General features: G+C 41.1%; 1 protein-coding gene across 6 annotated transcripts in view; it reads left to right on the plus strand.

The window, feature by feature from the left end:
- The window catches only part of LOC124170736 (dual 3',5'-cyclic-AMP and -GMP phosphodiesterase 11), a 252,214-nt gene that overhangs the window by 205,943 nt on the left and 27,052 nt on the right, over positions 1-19,219 (plus strand). For all 6 annotated transcript variants that reach the window (XM_046549636.1, XM_046549638.1, XM_046549637.1 and 3 more), the window contains 2 exons: positions 8,705-9,386; positions 18,334-18,441. In XM_046549636.1, coding sequence (XP_046405592.1) covers positions 8,705-9,386; positions 18,334-18,441 — 790 coding nt within the window. The remainder of the gene's footprint in view (positions 1-8,704; positions 9,387-18,333; positions 18,442-19,219) is intronic.

The raw sequence follows: 19,219 nt of genomic DNA on the forward strand, positions 1-19,219 counted from the left end.
TTTCCAGCACTCAGTTTTGGAATAATATCCTTAGTCGTTAACTTTCTCGTTCTTAATTCTTACTCTTTCTTCTTTCATATAATTTTAGTATCTCTTCATCCTAAAAATTGGGAGACCGTAAAATTATCGATCATGTGTATTTCTATATTTTTTAAAATAAATAATTCAAATGCAATCACAATTGAGGTTCCCGTGGAAATTCCAAGAAATGACGTCACCTTGTTCTCCGCCTCTTATCTTAGTGTTATTAAAACAGTCGCTGTTTCCATTGATTTCCAATTTGCTCGACCCCTTTATTTGTATCATAGTCATTTTAGACAACACCTCTCGCAGCAAGTTCAAATTACGAATTTAAATTACTATTAATATATAGTTTCTGCTGAATCAAATTCTTCTTGCGTATGGTACCGGTAGGACATTAAATAATTGGCATAACCCGCCCGATTCGCTGACTGTTAGCATTTTTGTGTGTATCGGTCAAGCGCATATCTTTAAAATGGTTCCACATTGGAAGTGTGGCCTCTGTATCTTCCGCTTTCACTGTTTAAATGCTCTTTATCGATCCCCTTAATGCTGTGCATTATTTTGAGTCCCGATTTACGGGATTTTGAACTTTAATCTTCCAAGTTATTTCCCTGGACACATATTTCGAAGACCTTTCCGTAAGTAGTTTTCATAAATCCTCTCAGCGGCAAAGAGTCATGGCCTCGTCGACAAGTATTGCTTGGGCATGATTGAGGCCGTGTTAGGCTGAGAAAGGATATTTTACGCAAATAAAATTTATTTCGGTCTTAATATTCTTCGAATAAATTCACATATCTGCGTAAATTTATCACTAGATTGTTCAGAACGACTAAGGAAGCTTTGGGTTTAGTAATATGACGGTTTACCGAATCTCTACAATGCTTTTTGTGGGACTTTACTTCTTAGTTAACTGTTTACCCAATCCCGTTGACGTTGGTGGTGTTTTTCTGCTGATATCTATTCCAAGAAACTGAAGGTGAGTTTCGCTGGTTTGCGAGTTGGTTTTCTTCGGTTCGTAAACATATACCGCTTAAAAAGGCGTGTGGCAGGAGGCGCTAGGACACCAGGCGTCTACATATAAAAAGCAAATGCTCTAACGAAATTACGACTAGCATTTATTAAAGTCCTTAATGGGTCGGGGGAAAAACGAATTCCCATATCTATCCGTTCGGCAAAATATCTCTCTTAATTTATTGCTTCTGTCGGACCTGGAAATTTAGTGGGGCTAGATGATGTTCTCTGTGTCGCTCTTAAAGATATCTATTCTCAATTGTTCGAGATATCTTAGCCTAGCGCACAGTCTATGAGTCTCTAGCGGCTTCCAGCCTAAATCGCTTAACATATGGGTAACGTCGTCTGTACGCCCGTAGCAATTTTTGACGAATCGCGCAGCTTTCTTTTTTAATTTATTCAGTCCACGGATTAAGTCTTTCTGCATCGGACCCCATGTGCTAGTTGCATATTCAAGGTGTTTTCGGACGAGCTCGAAATAGCATCCGAAAATCTTCCCACAATACGCTTGACGAATCCGTACTTCTTCAGGGATATGTCGCAAATATTCCTTATATGTGTTCCCCCACGTGAGGTTCGAATTTATCGTAACTCCCAGGTATTTCACTTGGTCTGTTACCTTTATGTTAGTACCATTCACAGCATAAGCATGGTTATAGTTGGACGAACTCCGCAAGAAATGTACTGCCGTGCATTTGTTCAGGTTAAGTTCGGGTCCCCACTACTGGCTCCACAAATGAACGTTGCTTAAATCCGATGATAGAATTTCAAAGTCAGAGTCATCATCGATTTCGCTATAGATGGAAGCCTCGTCAGCAAATAAACCCATTTTCCTGCTAATTTGGGAACAGAGTTTACAATGTCAAGGTAGACATCACTTCTTTTCATTTCACTCAACTCAAAATTGAGTGAAGTCTTTAGAAACACACCATGGATATGTATGTATGTAGGTATGTAGGAAAGAGGATGTTTATTTACTTGTCCGTTATGCATTTCCATACAGATTCACGGATTTCGACCAAAATTAGTGCATACCTGCATCTAATGCTCCCAAACAGCAAAGCGCTACTTTCGATTGTCTCCATCGCGTACTTCGCGTCGTTTTGCTCGTTACCATTTGTGACGTCACATCATACAACTTCTGCGGTTTCACATCCTGCATGGTAGGCACACCTCTTGACACTCTCTAAAGGATGAAATGACTCAAAGGATACAATACTCGCCCAGTAATCTTCTCGGTGCTGGTTTCACAGGACATTTTTGGTCTACGCACGCACTGTGGCTATCCACACACAGCGAACAATGTTAAGGTATTAAGGGTTATCGATACTGGTATACCATCACCGTACCTGCTTTGTTCCTTAGCCTTAAAAGCCCGCTATGTGACCATGGATTCCCAAGTTTCTCACTACCTTAGGTTCTATGATCCCGAGAAAGGCCGGGTGGCCTGCTTGTGCATAATGAGCTTCAATCTGGATAGAATTAGAGCGGCAATTGAATCAGAATCACTTCAATTAATTGTTTTGGAAGAAATTTGAACAGATAAATTAGAATTTTTTTGGTATTTTTACTTGTGGCTATAATTTGATCTCATTTTATTTATTGAGAAGGAATATTTCCACGCAATGCTCGTAGTTCCATGGCGTTTCCTTGGGTTTCGATAAGTGATCGAGGCAGAAAATGCAATGTGAATTATGCCCTGCGAGATACCGATGAAGAGATTAGCGATTAATTTGAGTTGCCTAATAATGTATTGCAGGGAAGGAGCGCAGTTGTAGTTAAAACATTATCAAAAGTAAAGTAACCAGTTATGCATATACTTTTTCTCTGGAAACCACCTGCAAAGCGTACAACGATTTCGGCCTAAAATGCATTTAAAAAAAGCTGAATTTGTGCTTAGTTGGCGCTTAAAGTGACCGTTATGAATGTAGTGACCCCTCAGAACGACGCACTCTCTCAGCGTGTCAACCCAAAGTTTGGATAGGCGAGGGTGAGAAAGGAGAGGCGTTTGAATAGATCATATTTAAGGCAGTGCAATTACTTTCCTTGGGCCACGTCGCAATTCGAGGATTTTTTGTCTGGAGATGTTATCAAGGTTCACCCAATTTCGAACCCGGACCCTTGTGTTCAGAAGTCAAGCATTCTACACTCTAGGATATAGCCAACGACGTTTGGTATTTATTTGACACATTCATAATTCGTTTGAGTAACGTTTGCATCACCCCATTCTACATCCTCTCGTTTTTCATCGTACAGCGAGTCACCATTGCACGAAGTTTGGTTGAAATTTCTCCAAGAATTTTAGATTACATCGGAACAAGCGTAAGTTGCTACCATCAATTAATTTCAATTGTGAAGTAAAACGTTTTTTTTGTGCGCATGAATTGATTTTATATATCAAAATTCGGTGGTGAATCTTAAAGAGGATTCAGAATCCTCAGAGGTCTTCGTTTTGCTTGAGTATAGGTGTTTGAGTGGTTTGAGTGGATTTATGAACTCATGGAATGTTAATTGCATTTGGTAGCGATTAGGAATTCACGAATTCGAAAAGGAATCATAAGGATAGGTAATCAAAGAGGTTTTTGCTGTCGTAAATGCCTCGGAAACAATTTAAAAATGTCTCGTATCAATTTAGGTCGATTTTCAAATGTTAGTCGTTGCTTTTCGCAAAGGCCTCCGTCATACTCGCATTGTTATGAGTGTAAGTTACTGCATTTGGCCACTCCATCACCGTTACCTTCACATCGGCTCTTGCACGTGCCGCCCATGCTCTTTTGCATTGACTGCTGCAATCTGGAGTCGTTCCGCAAATTGGGAATACAAGTGCTGTCATTCATTCTACGTGTGATAGATATCCTCTTTGAGTGACGCCTTCTTTCAATGCGCTTATCAGATGTGGTATCGGAAAGTGATATTGAAGGGATTTTGTTGATTTGTACTCCGCACTTCTATGCGAATGGAATGAGAATGACGATATCTCTGTCCACATTGCCTATTTCAATCTAAATTAGTTTTTTTTTAAATAATCAGTTGCTGTTAGTATTTCATGTCATATGTCCGTGCAAGGGAAGAGTAATGTAAAAGAAAGGTAAAAATGCAACGAGTCGTCCGAGCGTTGAGGCCATTAATTTTACTGGACAAGACGCCGCGGCGTTGGCGCGGGGAAGTGGTGACAATTTAAGTATCTCTATCTCGCACTCCCTTTCCTATATCTTCTTCGCGCGATCCCGTCTACCGTAGTTCAATGGCAATCGAAATATATTTTTCACATCGTTTAATAATAATTTTTCTCCGAATTTACAAAGTAAATTTAGCCTATATTTCATTCTACGCCCCTGAAACGATTCCCAGCCTAACACATCAGAAGCACTGCACTTTTTATCGTTACAGCTCATTACGGATCTGGCAGCCCAGCACTGTGCTCTTTGATTTCAGCTATTAGTCCTACTTCATAAGGACCTCACAAGTTAGCAGAATACTAAAAGAAAGGTCTTAATTGTGTCAGGTAGCTTCTCTCTTTCATCTTTATATGGCATTTATCAAGAATTGTTTTTGCAAATTTCTGTTTAAGGTTGTCTCTCCCGCATAGTTAGCGTGTGGTTACCCCACCAGAGATCCTGTGTAATGGTGACTCCCAAGTATTTTACGTACTCTGAATTCGATAGTTGGATGCCGTCAGCATTGTAACTTCTTGAAAAGATACCCTTTCCCCAAAAATCATAACCATGCACTTCTCAAAATTTATTTTTGACTCCGGACTGCACTCTTCGTTTATGGCAGTGAGGTCTTTTTAAAAGGCTTATGAATGTCTTGAGTATAGTATAATATCCGCTGTTAACTGGGTTCGATCGTCATCCATTTCTATCGGAAGAACAGGTTGGGAAGAGCGCATGGAGGTGGCATTGCCAGTGGGGTGTATGATGAGGGGAGGGGAGGGGAGGGGAGGAAGGTCTCTTAGGAAAAGGAAATTTACACTCAGGACTCAAGAGATGATCGAGTAATTACGTGCAAATTTAGTTGGCATGGTAAGTGCAGTCCGGAGTATAGGATCCTCTCCCGCACCTCACGTCCCCCCCCCCCATAGACCTTACGTCACTCTGACCCCCTCCTCTTAACCCACAGCTATAAATTGTAAATGTTTTATGCCTTGTCTGCGCATAAGTGTGCGATTTTAGCGGTGTGTATTCCTGATGATGACGTTCTACGTCGAAGCCATTGTCGGTTGAATTAACCCTGAGAAATTACTAAGGTATAGCTTTTCATTCGCAATGAATCATAAAATCATCCACGTCACGCCGCAAACAAATATTTCCAAATATTAGACTTTTGAACTCGACCTCTGGGTATTATTCAGCTTCAAGTCTTATCAAAGTACATGTATCACTCGCTGCCAGGTTGTCGTTTCAATCTTTATCTTAGCTGGAAGTGCGTTGAATCACTTCATGTCAAACTTCCTTCTCTCCTCTCTAAGTGAAGATTATCTTGAGAGCGATTAAATCAGCTTCATCTTGAGCGATGGCCTGGTCGGCCTTAACCGGAACATGGTACAGCCAAAACCTTAGCTGGAGAATGTTAGTAAGTTATAGCAAGTAAAAGTAGTTCAAAATAACGTTTAGTTAAACTCATGATCTCCAAGGAAAGGATGAGTTAACTCCAGTTTTCATGATCCGCAAAATTTCAACCAGACATTATAAAACCGGCCCTTAATGTGAACATTGACCCTTAACCCTCGAGCGGGCGCGCCTGATATTTTTACACGACCGGGCGCGTGGCGTACTTTGTCCACGATATGCATATGCATTCATGATATATATGCATTCATATGATAACACTCCATTTTTGTTTAAATTTATCTTTATTTGTAATAATTAGTTCGAGCTTGTAAATTAATAGGCGATACAGTTATAAAGGTACACAAATGGTATACGGCCGGTCGCGCGGCGTAATTTATGCGCCGCGGGTGTCGGGTTCCTCTTGGCGATCTAAAAAATTCTGCAATGCTTTGTGCTTTCAAAACTCACGCTATAGATAGTCGAAATGACATTGTGAGATAACACGAGGCCATTCAAGGAAAGCAAAGCAGGAGGTACTGGGCCGGTTTTGCGGCGTACTTTGTGCGCCACGGGTGTTGGTTCCTCTTGCTGGTCTAAAAATAATTAAGCTGCTATACTTCGATCTCTCAAAACTCGCATATAGACAGTCAAAGTACATTGTAGGAATAAACGCGGCCATTCTAGCCCAGAACGTACGTAAAATGTTTAAATCCTTGGTTTTCGAAGATTGGCGTACTTCATGCGCCAGCGCGCCCGCTCGAGGGTTAAAAGGACGTAAAACAAGGCATTGGATCTGTAACTGAGGAGGGTGAGCAACTGAATATTTTTATTTTTGACAATTTGAAGAGCTATCCTCTCTACGTCTTATTTTTTTAATATTGGAACTCACGCGGCATGAATGGGGACGTAATTTTCTTTCAGTAGATTGTGTGATGCATCAGCATCATTCTGAAAAATTTTATTATGCACTCAAATCATAGGTCCTTAACATTGATTCTTACCTTATGCAATATTTAATCAATTAGCCTAAAAATTTAAATAAGCTGATCATCAAGTGAAATTGGATATAAAAATAATTCGTATTTACTTCAATGATGACTTTTTGCTAGCTAAGGGTTAGAACCTGCCTTATTTTCTGATAATAACGTAGATCCTTACGGAGGGCTGGACAATACAACCTAGGGATTGTATCGTATCTTTGAAGTTGAAAATTTGTTGTTGTCTTGTACTCTTAGGACATCCGCAACTAATTATCTTACGCGCACCCCACTTCTTCCGTCCATTGTTTTCAAAATGAACTCAACATGAATGCACGACAAAATTTATTCCCTTTTGCAAAAAGATTTTAATTCGTCTCCTACCTTGACGAGTAGTATCATTTCTGTCTAATTTGAAAAAAATGTATCTGTAATAATGTTAAGGGCTTGCAATATTTTTTCCGGGTTGCACTCTTATCTCTGAAAAAAATGTGCTAGAGTGAGGCACCATTTATTCCTTTTCACCTACATTAATAAATTTTTTCTCGTAAAGTTGTGTCGATAGAGTGAAGCCAGTTATCTTTAAGACCGATCATGCGATTTTAAATCAAAGCACATAAAATGGAAGCTCGTCTATTTCTGCTTTTACTGATGGTGTTCGACTTTTTCAATGTTATCAATAATTTATGTTCTCGCTCAGGAACTAACTTTCTGTGCATTTTAATGGTTGCCAGCTGAAAGCATCGCATTTACGGCTTTTTAGTCACAAATTTGATCAACATATCAAAATTTCCAGTGTAAATTTTGGAGACTGAAGACTTTTTAAACAGCCACACGATCTATCATGTTTTAACGGTCATCAGTATTTCAGTTATCGATGCGAGTGTAAAACTTCATCACATTCCGTTCCACGCATTCGACGGAATCGCTGATTGTACCGTCTTCTTGCTCCCTAGTCCGTTATTTATATCAGTATGTGATATTTTTTAAATTGGTAATGAATTAGATATCTTTTGACATAAATTGCGGGATACGAGCGCGATGAGCTGCCGAAAAGAGAGAGGGCGCCCTTATGTCAGAGGTTCGTCCGGAAGGCGGCGCGAGAATGAATGTTTACCTCGAGCATTTCCTCGTGCGTGGCAAGCGGTTGGCCTGTCACTGTGTACGATGGCCAGGAAAGGGGACTCAATCATCGTCGCTGAAAAATTTGTGATATCATCGAATAGGTCGCCAAATTATTGAGGTGTATCGCTGACCCAGTGGAGTTACTCAAAGTACCATTCATTACATTCTCCTGAGAAATAGCATCAAGGGTGAATGAAATCCGTATAAGGTTACTACATTCCTTGTCTGACTTTTCAGGTGTATTATCTTCGGTTTCAGGAAGAATTATTTCCTAGACTTGAAGTCATAATTTGTTGAAGAAAATTGAGAATACACCTGTGGCTTCACCTATTTTATAGGCAGATAATTTTTTTATCTTTTGCAATAACATTTAACTACAACCGAAGTGATCATTCTCCCGTACGTAAATGCTAGTGGCGGACGATTTCTCACAAGCCTATCGAATGAACCCTGGCACTGGATAACATGGAACGACCTCTCTTTTCGGGCCTCTCCCGAGAAATCAGTGCGTCTTACATTCCGGTTGAAGGCTAAAAGACATCGATTTAATGACCATTTCCTTAGCAATATAATGGTTGAATTTATTATGATGCACACGGGAGCAAGAAACTGTTATAACCTTTGATTATTCGTCGTACTCGGTAAGTCGAAACTAGGTGCTCTGATGCCTTCCCAAATTTCAGCCCCTTCAGGAAGTCGAGGGAAAACGAATGTTGACACGACCCTTATTGTGTAGCGTAACGCCGCGGCGTCAAAAGACTTCCGATTCCTCTGCCTCTCCCTCATATTTCATCTGGATGCATTGGGACCTGTCGCAGGCTTCTGCCGCAAATCTAGCTGTATCCTTTCTCAGCCGTATTAAGACTGCTTGAGTAAGAGGTCTCGGCGTCTAAAGTATAACCCCACGGAATGGAAAAACTTGCGTCTGGAGTGTCTTATTCTTTTTAACCGGGCGCACATGTCTCTGTTTTCGCGCAGGCCTCTATCTAACGCCTGGCCTGTTCCTTCTCACAGGAAAGCGACGCGGCAAATAGTGGACGCCTGGCTGGTCTCCCACGCGACGCCTGCCTCGTCTAGCCTCGCCGGTCCGGACTCGCCGGCGAGCCAGGGCTCGTCTGCCGTGCCGTGCGCCTCCCGGGGCGGCTCCGGAGCAGCCACGCCAGTCCGCAAGATCTCTGCGCACGAGTTCGAGCGTGGCGGGCTGCTGCGACCGCTGGTGAACACCATCGATGGCACGCCCACCTTCCTCAGCCCGAGCAACGAGACGTCGGGCTCCGGGTGCTGCCCGGGCGGAGCGGGCGAGCCGCTGTCGGGTCCGGGTGCCGAGGCGGGGAGCGGGAGCCGGAGTCTCCGGCGCTCCCGAAACGAGCTCCGGCACCTCGACGAGAAGGAGCTCATCTTCGAGCTGGTCAAGGACATTTGCAACGACCTGGACGTGCGATCGCTGTGCCACAAGATCTTGCAGAACGTGAGCATGCTGCTGCGGGCGGATCGGGGATCTCTGTTCCTGGTGCAGGGCAGTGCGGGCGGTGAAACGGAGAGCCGGGTGCTCGTCTCCAAGCTGTTCGACGTGTGCTCGCGCAGCACGCTGCAGGAGATGGAGAAACGGGAGGAGATCCGGATCCCTTGGGGCACGGGCATCGTGGGCTTCGTGGCGGAGAGCGGGGAACCCGTGAACATCCCCGACGCGTACAAGGTGAGGCGGCCTGCTCCCCTCCTTCCCACGTCCATTGAGTAGCCATATCAGCCGAGTCCTAAACAAAAGTGAAAGATCAGGCCGCCAAAAGCCAGGGACCAGGGTTTGCCCGGCGAATACGGGTCCAGCTCACTTTATTACTCTTCGTATGGCAGGCGCTGTATAGGAGTGATGACGGATGCTGACACTATTTTATATGCACAATACGAATTATGCTATGAAACATCTCGTGGTTTGTATTGTCTCTTATTGGCCCATACAAATTTCAACTAGATTTGAAATCATAAAAACACAGAAAAAAAGGACATTAATTCTATTTGTTTCAGTGGGAATATCCCAATAGTCTGAGGTGAGATGGAATGGGAAAGTGTATATATATTCGTTGATTCCTTGGCGTAGAAGTTCTAAAAAGTATTTCCATGATACGTCAGTGCTTTTATTCTTTGCTATAGCCACGGAGTCCGTGTACGATTCATTAAGCATCACGCCAAATTTCAATGAGTTTCAGTTCGTCAATTTCACTCTTGTCGATCAAATTGTCAACTGCTCAGTGCTCAACCAAGTGAGTGATCTACTAGTGCATTTTGTAAGATCTCGCTAATTTTTACATTCTTGAATTCGGTTTTGTAGTGTGAGTATCCCAATTCATAGATTGGAGATTAAAATCTCCTCCAATTGTTATTTCACTTTTGCTGTCTCTCAAAGTAAATGCGGATATTTGATTTTCTAATTGATAAATAATATCAACTTTGGAGTTTTTAGGTCCATATAAAGAGCTACACTAGGGTGGTCCTTATTTTTAAAATTTTCGAATTTCTTTTGTGACGCCCCCAGTTTTGTTCCATTTGGTGAGAAAGTAAATCGTGAAAATTATTTTTGCAATCGGATGCCGAGAAAACTTGCCGCAGTGCACTTAAAATTTCGAAAGTTTGGTATTTTTGGGTGTTTTTCGGACATAACTGAAGATGATGTCACTCTCGGATTATTCTATCGCTCTTTTGTCTTCTGCAACGACTCGTTAGACCTTTGCTGTGCATCACCTCAAATATCTTTCATTTCTGCCCTTTGGTTAGTGGCATCTCGCACCGGGAGTGAGCGCGCGCCACCCCAGTCAGACAATTTTGGTGGCACGCGGGTTGCATATTCCCAATATTTGTTGATCATTCTCACTCATCGTAAAAGCATAAAATTCTTTAGATAAATTTTAAAATTCGTCAATATTACTTTGAATGCTATATTTATACGCACTGTTCATAGCCAAAACGGGCTTAGTAGCCGTGGTTTATTCTCCATTTATAAATCTTTTATCTAAGTGCTTCTATCTAAATTTACCAAGCAAATTTAATTCTACCAAAATTTCAAAACTTGAAGTGCAATGCGGCACGTTTTCCCGATATCCAAATGGAACAAAACTGGGGGGCGTCACAAAAGAAATTCGAAAACTTTAAAAATAAGGACCACCCTAGTGTACAATGCTTTTGTTTCGTCGTTTGTGGTACTCCATACACTTTCTATTTCATTGCCAGTCACTTAGTGAGCGGTGCTGCGTAAATATGATTTATCTGCTATAAAAACTTAGCCACCTGTCCTATTGTGTCGATCGCATCTGTAGATTTTTATATCCTGGGGGAAACTTCGCTGTTGCTTACATATCCTCTGCAAGCCAACTCTCTGTTCCTATGACCACGTCGGCGTCCTGAAAACTATGCTCGATTTGATCGCGATTGTTTATAACGCTATGGCAATTAACTACGAAAAAGTTCATGTCATATTATGTAGACTGACATTCGGTTGGCTCTTTTTCAAGCTTAAGTGTATTAGGTGGGCGAATGCCACTGAAAGTGCTAATTACATTTGGGGGTAAAGTCCTCGCCTGCCAAACCGAAGGTCGCGGGTTCGAGTCCCGCCTGGGTAGGTTGCCCCTATCCAGGGCATGGTTGTGTGTGATAGTTGTTGTTTCAAGTTATACCCTCCGATGTAAAAGGCCTTGTGAGCTGTTTTCGGGGCGATGGAAATAAATAAATAAATAAAATAAATATAATTTCTTTGATTTTCCGGATTACGCGTTTTGGAATTTTCGTTTTTTTCCGGCATTACCGCTCCTAAGTTTGATGTGAATATTTTCGCTATGTGGGTTACCTCGGAGGCCACGTTTAGATGAATAGCTCAAGTCGTTGAAAGCAATTCAGTATTAACTTTTTCTTGATCCTTCAGCATAGATTATTTTCATTGTAAGAATATCTCTTTTAAGAAATGAAAAAGGTGTGATCACTTCGGACTCAAAATCCCGTATCTTCACCGCAAATATCGCGCACAGAATAGACCTACTAGACTTGCTCGCCTACGGAGCCACGCATTTGTGAGACATAAAAGATGTGTACGAATCTAAAGACAGAGAAAACCTCGTCATGGGGCCCTAAAGAAAACATTGCGAAAGTCCAACGTGTGCGTGGACGTGACTTTCCTCAACTCATCCTACTCGCTAATCTTAATTCCGATTGGGCTTAAGCTTCTGGAGTTTGACTACAGCTGCGGTTGCTCAGTCGCGTGTGCGACCGTCTTCGTGGGCTCTTGATGCCGTGAGGGCAAAGGGTGCAGGTGCACGCTATCTGTGCCAACCTTCCAAGTTTTCCAATACTTCTGAAAACGATGGTACAGACATGCCTGTGGCGAAGGGGGATCGTGTTCGTGTGGTGGCTGGAGTGTTGTCTTCCCGCCATGTAGGCTCGAGTTCAAATCCCGGCGGTGGCAGGGAATTTTCAGAGACTGTCCGATCCCTGCTTGAATGTTTTGTGGATCACATTTCAAGCACAACACTCCGTCCGTCGGATGGGAAGTTAAGGCATGGTCTTTGGCTTTGGCGCCTTTCGTAAAGAGAACGCTAACGCCTACGCCGGGTTTTTCTCCAATCTTCCTTCCATACCCTTCCATCATGGCGCAAACGACCTCAGCTGTCGGTCGCATACTCCAAATACCATACCATATCTTGGCGAACCTCAATATTAATAGAATTTTGGTGTCTATAAGGAAAGTTTCCGTTCAATACGCTGCGAACTCAGGTTAGATGAGTTTTTTGCGCACTTTCTGCAATTAGGATAATAGAAATAAAAAGTCGATTTACCAACAAAATAAATGAACTGATGTCTAGCTGTACAACGGTAAAGAAGCGACAGAAACGAGCGTTTCTATTTTTTCTATCGTTTACAGCGACAAGCAGAGCGGAATAAAGTCGCAAAGGTTTCGGGTAATACGAAAGAGGACTTGATGCAGAAGAGTACCTGCCTTAAATATTTTCCGTTTTCATATTGCAATGAGATTTCGGATCAAATAAATAACGATTTCCGCAGAAAACAAATTAAAATTTCACTGCTCAGCAGTGGAGTTATACATTAAAGTGGACGAGAAAAATATCTTACTGCCATTAAGTGTCATTGAAAAATTATTCCCTCGGACCGGTTCGAACCTCCACATTCATATGACTGAAGTGGAAAATCCGCTGCTCTGCCAACATGCAAACTCCCTCACTGATTTTAAAGGTGTCTCGTTAGGTGTTCTCTTAAATCATGCATGGGAACGAACTAGTCGTATTGTGTCAACAAATCAATCTGAAGGTTGCTTTAGTGACATTAGTGTGGCATTATTTATAGTGAAATTGCGGTAGATCTTTTATGTATTTAACGTTATTTGAATTTCATGGCAAGACCACTGCGTTAATTGTATAAAAATGTACTTCGATGAATCGGTCGATTTACGTGAGAAAATAAATTGAAATTCTGGAGGTGTATTTATTTTCTTACATGAGCTGCGCAATTCATGTGGCATTAAACATTGCAACTATCTTGCATGCATTGCCCTTTAATGGTGTGGTAATAGCAATATTGCGGTAGATGAGAATGTTGTTCAAATTTCTCTCCTACTCGTACTATAGACATTACAAACAAACGAAATGTTTGCGGTGCGTAACCAAGGACGATAATAGCAGGAAGTGAAGCTCAATTTCTCTGAGGAGCACAAGTGTCGCCGCGGCGCGCCGTTCTATTTATGAAGAAACGTTTGGAAACCACTGTACATCTCTAGAAATCAAAATTTAGACTGCTGTGTATGCAGCTTATTCATGGAGTTTTTATCGTTCACTGAACTCTCATCAGTCAGTTGAGCCAATTTTAATGATATTTTCTATGAACTAACGGCATTGATTGAACTGAGTTAGATTTTTTATTTCTCAGAAAGAGGTGTTCTGATGAGTTTTTGTTTCATTTGCACCTCGATTCTAATCAGTGTGACGCATTTTTCAGTCACAGTCTACTCATAGACCTCATTTTCTAGTCTACTCATGGAGCAGTCTCGCCTGGAATATTTGGAATTCGAACGGACGATTCGTTTGAATTTTCGTTGCCACAGTTACAGGTCGCCACGGAGGTGAGTGGCATGACGATTTTTATCCTTTTTATCTTTACACCTCCCCCGGAATATTCCAGACGTTCCCACCTCCATTGGCGCAATTGGGATAGGATTTATTTGCTAACGGAGTTGACTCCCGATGCTGTCGCGGGCATGAGAATTTCATTTGAATCTTCCGCCGCCACCGCTTGGGAAGATATGTTGTGGAGCGTTGGCGCGATAACCAAGCTGACCACGTGGAGAATTGTGGCTCTTTATAATGCAATTCCCGAAGGCGTAGAATGCCCATTAATTTAGGATAGGAATCGATGTCGCGCATTGGGGATGTTATGAAATTTCCATGACTTCATTTCCGAGGAAAAGTTCTGAAATCTGACTTTTCAAGATTCCTTACCGTGTGCTCGTCGCTTATGAGCTCTGCCGATCTTAGTTTTGGCGATTCAATACTTATCACGGTAAAAATCTCTGTTAAAATATTTTTTGGAGTTCCCTTTGATATTTCACATTCCAATTTTAAATTTAGGACACTACTAAATATCTATTGTACTGGTTATTCTTAGCGAGCCCATGATTTTTTTCATGATGGAGTCAATTGCTAAGAAATTGCTATGCCTAAAGCCATATTCTAAGAAACTTTCCTGTGTACGATGCCTCGAATATTTAGGGGGCGGTGCCGTCATTTCGCTTACCTATTTGGCGACCAATAGGATACGGGAATTGCTGAGCCTGGAACGAATTCGACGGTCATCCATTCCAATTCCAAGTATCCCTAATGATCCACACTCTGCGTGGTGAGACAATTCGAGCGTCCTCGCGCGAAACTTATGAACTGCTGTTCAAAACATTAAATTATGTATTTGATTTTGTCAAGGAAAACCGAGTTGAAAAATTTTCGTTGGAAACTTTTCGTTGGTTATCAGAGACTAACTATCGTGGGAAGTGTATAACTATCGCAAAGTGGTGACTTAAGTTCAGTAAATGGTTTAAAAAATTTGGAAAATATTGGGAGATTGCTTTCTATTTCTCCGGAAGTCATTCGATTATAACAATTTACAAAATTTACAAAGCTGTGAGGTGAATTTAACGTGTGTGCTTCTATAGGAAATTTTTAGGAATGACATAATGACTTCTTTGCTAAAAATACGCGTACTTCTTCACACGTCAGATGAAAGATTCGTATTTCATTGCTTAGGCCTCTGAGCTTCCTAGATGAAATTAGTCATTCATCCCTCACTCCATTGGGATTTGAGATTAGGATAGGATGGATTTACTGGCGGAGTTGACTACCGAGGCCCTTAATGTCCTGAGCGTGAGATTTCCCTTTGAATCTTCCGCCGTCGCTTGATGTGTCGTGGAAGCAGCGGCGCCTTCGCGATAACCGAGCTCACCACATCCTGCAAGCTTCCCTTCATTTACCTCAAATATGCCCACACATGCCTTCTTCCATTTCCGCCCAGCGGTGGCCTGGATACTCCCAGTTTTTTCCCTGTCCTTATGGAATCTTTAATGATTTATCTCCTCCGACACGACTCATATTTCGTGACCCCGAATTGGCAAATCTAGAAAACACTGCAATGCAGAGTCGTAAATTTTACGGACTATTTATCTTATTACTTATCTACCTACTGTCCCATTTTACCAACAAAATTTAATAATTTAATAACTGTGTAAAAGTAAAGTATCTATTCAAGTGTTGTACACATTTTTGTATACCCTGCAAGTGGAAATGTTCGTTGAGAATATCAATTGACCTGAAGGGGATTCGATCCCAGGATCTCATTTCTCGATTAAATTTCCCAGCCTTGTTTTTACACTGGAACTGACCGTCCTAGGTTCAAATCTCGGTGAAGTAAAATGATTTAGTCAGCGAATCATATCCTTAGTGTTTATCTCTCTCCATGCATGGGCGTTGTAGATTTGAAGTTGAAGATACTCATTGCTATTGCCAAGTTAATACCGTGAAAATACTCTCTTAATTCTTTCTGTCATCGTGCTTACCTGAGGGAATATTCTTGGATCATTTTCTTCTCAGTCGGATTCATGAGTGCTCGTTAGAGTCGCCTCAATGACGCAGGATCCTTTCTCGCTGCGCGCGCCGCCCCCTCTCTGAGCGGGAAAGTGTCTCCAGTGGCGGGCCCGCTGTTTTCCCGCCCTAGGGTTCCGTTTCCGTCGCCATCCCGTTATCCGTGCGCAGGTGTCTCACCAGTGTCTTGCTGTTTAGCCTTCAGCCGCCGGATTTCAGTTCCCACTGGTCGCCCTTCACTGCCCTATTTCATTCTAATTTTCTCTATAATGCTCTTTATTAGCTCAGACACCGAGTGGGGCAGGGAGTATATGTTCCCTTCAAAGACCGCATTCCAGAACTTCACACAAGTTTTGGTTCCGTTTCGAACTCGATTCGGCTGCTTCGTTGCACAGTGGGCTGAAAGCGAAAAAAGCTGGCCTGAATTTATATCTTCTATGCTTGTGCGTTTAGAGACACTAAAATTTCACATTATCGTCCTCTTGAAGTCTAAATTCTGAATTCAGCGTCACAACTTCGTGGACCAATCACAGATATTATAACAAGATGGCAACGATGCACGTCATAAGGAGTCACTCAAACGTTCTATCAAAATTCTTTTTCTCGCAAGAATAAAGCATTTAAAAGAGGAGAAACAAAATTAATTAGTCAATTTTTGTGCTTTTTTCATGTGTATGGACTTATAGAATACATATTTATGTTTCATATGTATTCACTTAGGTAATATCGGTATAAGTATGTGCATAAATGATTATGAAGGAAAAACTAAATAAATTATTTCTAACTAATCCAAGATTTAAGTGGTAATAACATGCTGTAATTCAAATAAAAGATCATTTTAACTGTTTTTATGTACAGAAAAACTGGGACACCATATCACCATCTATATCGGTAGCAATGCATTCACTTTCCTCATCAGAACCAGTAAACCCTTCAATTATGTATTACGATATTCCTACCATCGGGTGGTAATATTTTTCTGCCATCCCGTACATCTCTCACAAAATCAGTGGGTCAGATGTAAGTAGCAATCTCCGAAAGAGATATCCTATATTTCAGTTTCCCTTGAAAATTTTCTACTGTACTTTCTTCTGGTAATTGGCAGTGCTGCTGCCCTGTGTGCAAGTGGAGGTGGCGATAAATTTTCATCGTTGACAACGGAAGAATTATTCAATATTCGAAACGTGTCAAAATGAAGGAAAAACCAGATTTTCTCAACATTTAAGAGGGATAGAAACAGTTATTTTGCTTTAAGTGGGGCTTGATTGGAAAATTCATGCATTAAGTGTATGATGTGGACAGCTGGTACTTTTTTCGCTTTCCTAGTCAGGTGATTTAGGATGTTAATTTGAGCAATTAGCTGTGCCAAATTGAGTGTATGGTCGTCAATTTTACCTTTAAACTTCAAAATCGAGTGCAAAGGAATAGAATTTTCTGTGCATATGTACTGAAGCAAAAGACTTGTAACAAAGGCTAGGTTTGGAGCTGAACGGTTGCTCCGCTCACTTGAGCAAAAATGTCATCTGCAGTTGAGGAGGGGGTCGAGATTTCATTCAATGAAAATCTAGTGGGGGTATTGGGGTATTTTTCTTTATGGGTTTCGTTCGCTTCTTTTTACCTTTGCCTTTCATTCCTTTTACGTTCTTTTTTTCTAACTTAAAGTGAAAATTAGGAAAAAATTGTTCACTTAAAAGTTTGATATGTACCAGAATAAGGAAGTTAACAAAGTGGATAGGTGCGTTGATAAGTTCCTTTGAAAAGCAGTATTTCTAAAATATCCATAGCTGCTTTCATATTGCCTCAACATCCATGTGGATATATGTCGTGGTGCAAAGAAAAACCAGGAGATTGAAAACTTGACCAATTTTGGTCAACATTATTGGACTCTCGTGATCATAAAAATTGTAAAAGTTCCTGTACCTTTTAGCATTGATCCTATGCAAGAATGCTGTGAAATATGTTAACTCCAGTTTGAAGGTCAAAAATGTGAATGCTTGCCTGCTTGTTGCCATTTCATCTGAATCATTAGTGACGCCTCCATTACAAGGACTCACGCGAGTTCCAACTCAAATTGAGTGGGCAGGTTCCAAGTTGTCCACCGCCATTGCCTTACGTTTTTCAAATGAAATATATCTTGTAAAATACTTCCACGTGTGATATGATACTCTGGCAATGTCCGTTTTTGATGATCAGGAAGCCATGAATGAAAATAGTTCAGATAAATATGTTATGTAGTAAATTTTAATGCAGTGGATATAGTTAGCTTCTGAGGTACAAACTCGAGTCTGAGGCGTGAACCATCGAGGTGGAGTGGGGACTCGTGATTGAGTCAGAATGTGGCTCGAGTATCTGGAGTGTAACCTCGTGGAGTGGAAAGACTCCAAATGCAAATAAAAGGCACAGCTATTTATTTGCCCTGCAATTTTGATATTGAATCCCATTTGTTGAGTTTTATTTAAGCATTATGTATTTGATATGCTCATTGCCATTGCCATTTTTGAATAGTCTCATTCTTTTTTCTAGGACGACCGGTTTAATCATGACATTGACGCAATGACTGGCTACAAGACTAGAACACTCTTGTGTATGCCAATTAAAGATTTGAATGGTGACGTCATTGGAGTGGCTCAGGTAGGTGGAAGAAATTATTGACGGTTTGTTTGAATTTCATTGGCATTGGTAGATGGGAGTGGATGGTTGGTTGGGCATTGTCGCAGCCAGGTTAAAATGTGTGATTGATTCTTGGGTCAAATGTTGTATTTTAATATATTAGTTGTATTCACTGTTGATTGTTTTTGACAGTGGGATGTTTGAGTTGATGATTGCTCTTGAATAAATTCAACCTGATATCGACAAAGTCAGCTTAGCCATTGGTAAAATGAAATCGATGTAAAAATGAGTGGCAAGAGGGGTGTATTCACTTAAGATGGGAGAAAAGAATGTTCATGTGAAGGTGTGTCCCCCCTTTCACCAAAACTATCAGGTATCCGAGGAATGAATCTTCAAGTTTCTCTTTATGTAAATCGGAAACCATCGGATTCTATTTTTTTATTTTTCCACTTGAGCTGTCCAATGGACAGGACTCTTTGAAATATTTCTGGCTTCTTCATTGATCCCACGGATCCAATGACAGATTATAAATACTTCAGACTAAGAGTATTTTAAAATAGTTAGTAGTTCAGTTTAGTAGGATTTGCAGCATGTAATCTCTACTGTGGGTGGTGAATTATGCTTTTTAACTTACCTCTGGTGTGTTTAGCTCATATTTTTAACCATGAATTTATGCTAAATGGGTGCCAAATATAATTTTGTTGGCTACAGAATCCACATTCAATATGATTTGGTGAAAGAATATTTTTTAATTTTGGTCGTCATATAGATCGTAAATACAGCATGCAAAAATGCCTGA

Source organism: Ischnura elegans, chromosome X, assembly GCF_921293095.1.
Source record: "Ischnura elegans chromosome X, ioIscEleg1.1, whole genome shotgun sequence".
In the NCBI taxonomy this organism is placed as follows: Eukaryota; Metazoa; Arthropoda; class Insecta; order Odonata; family Coenagrionidae; genus Ischnura; species Ischnura elegans.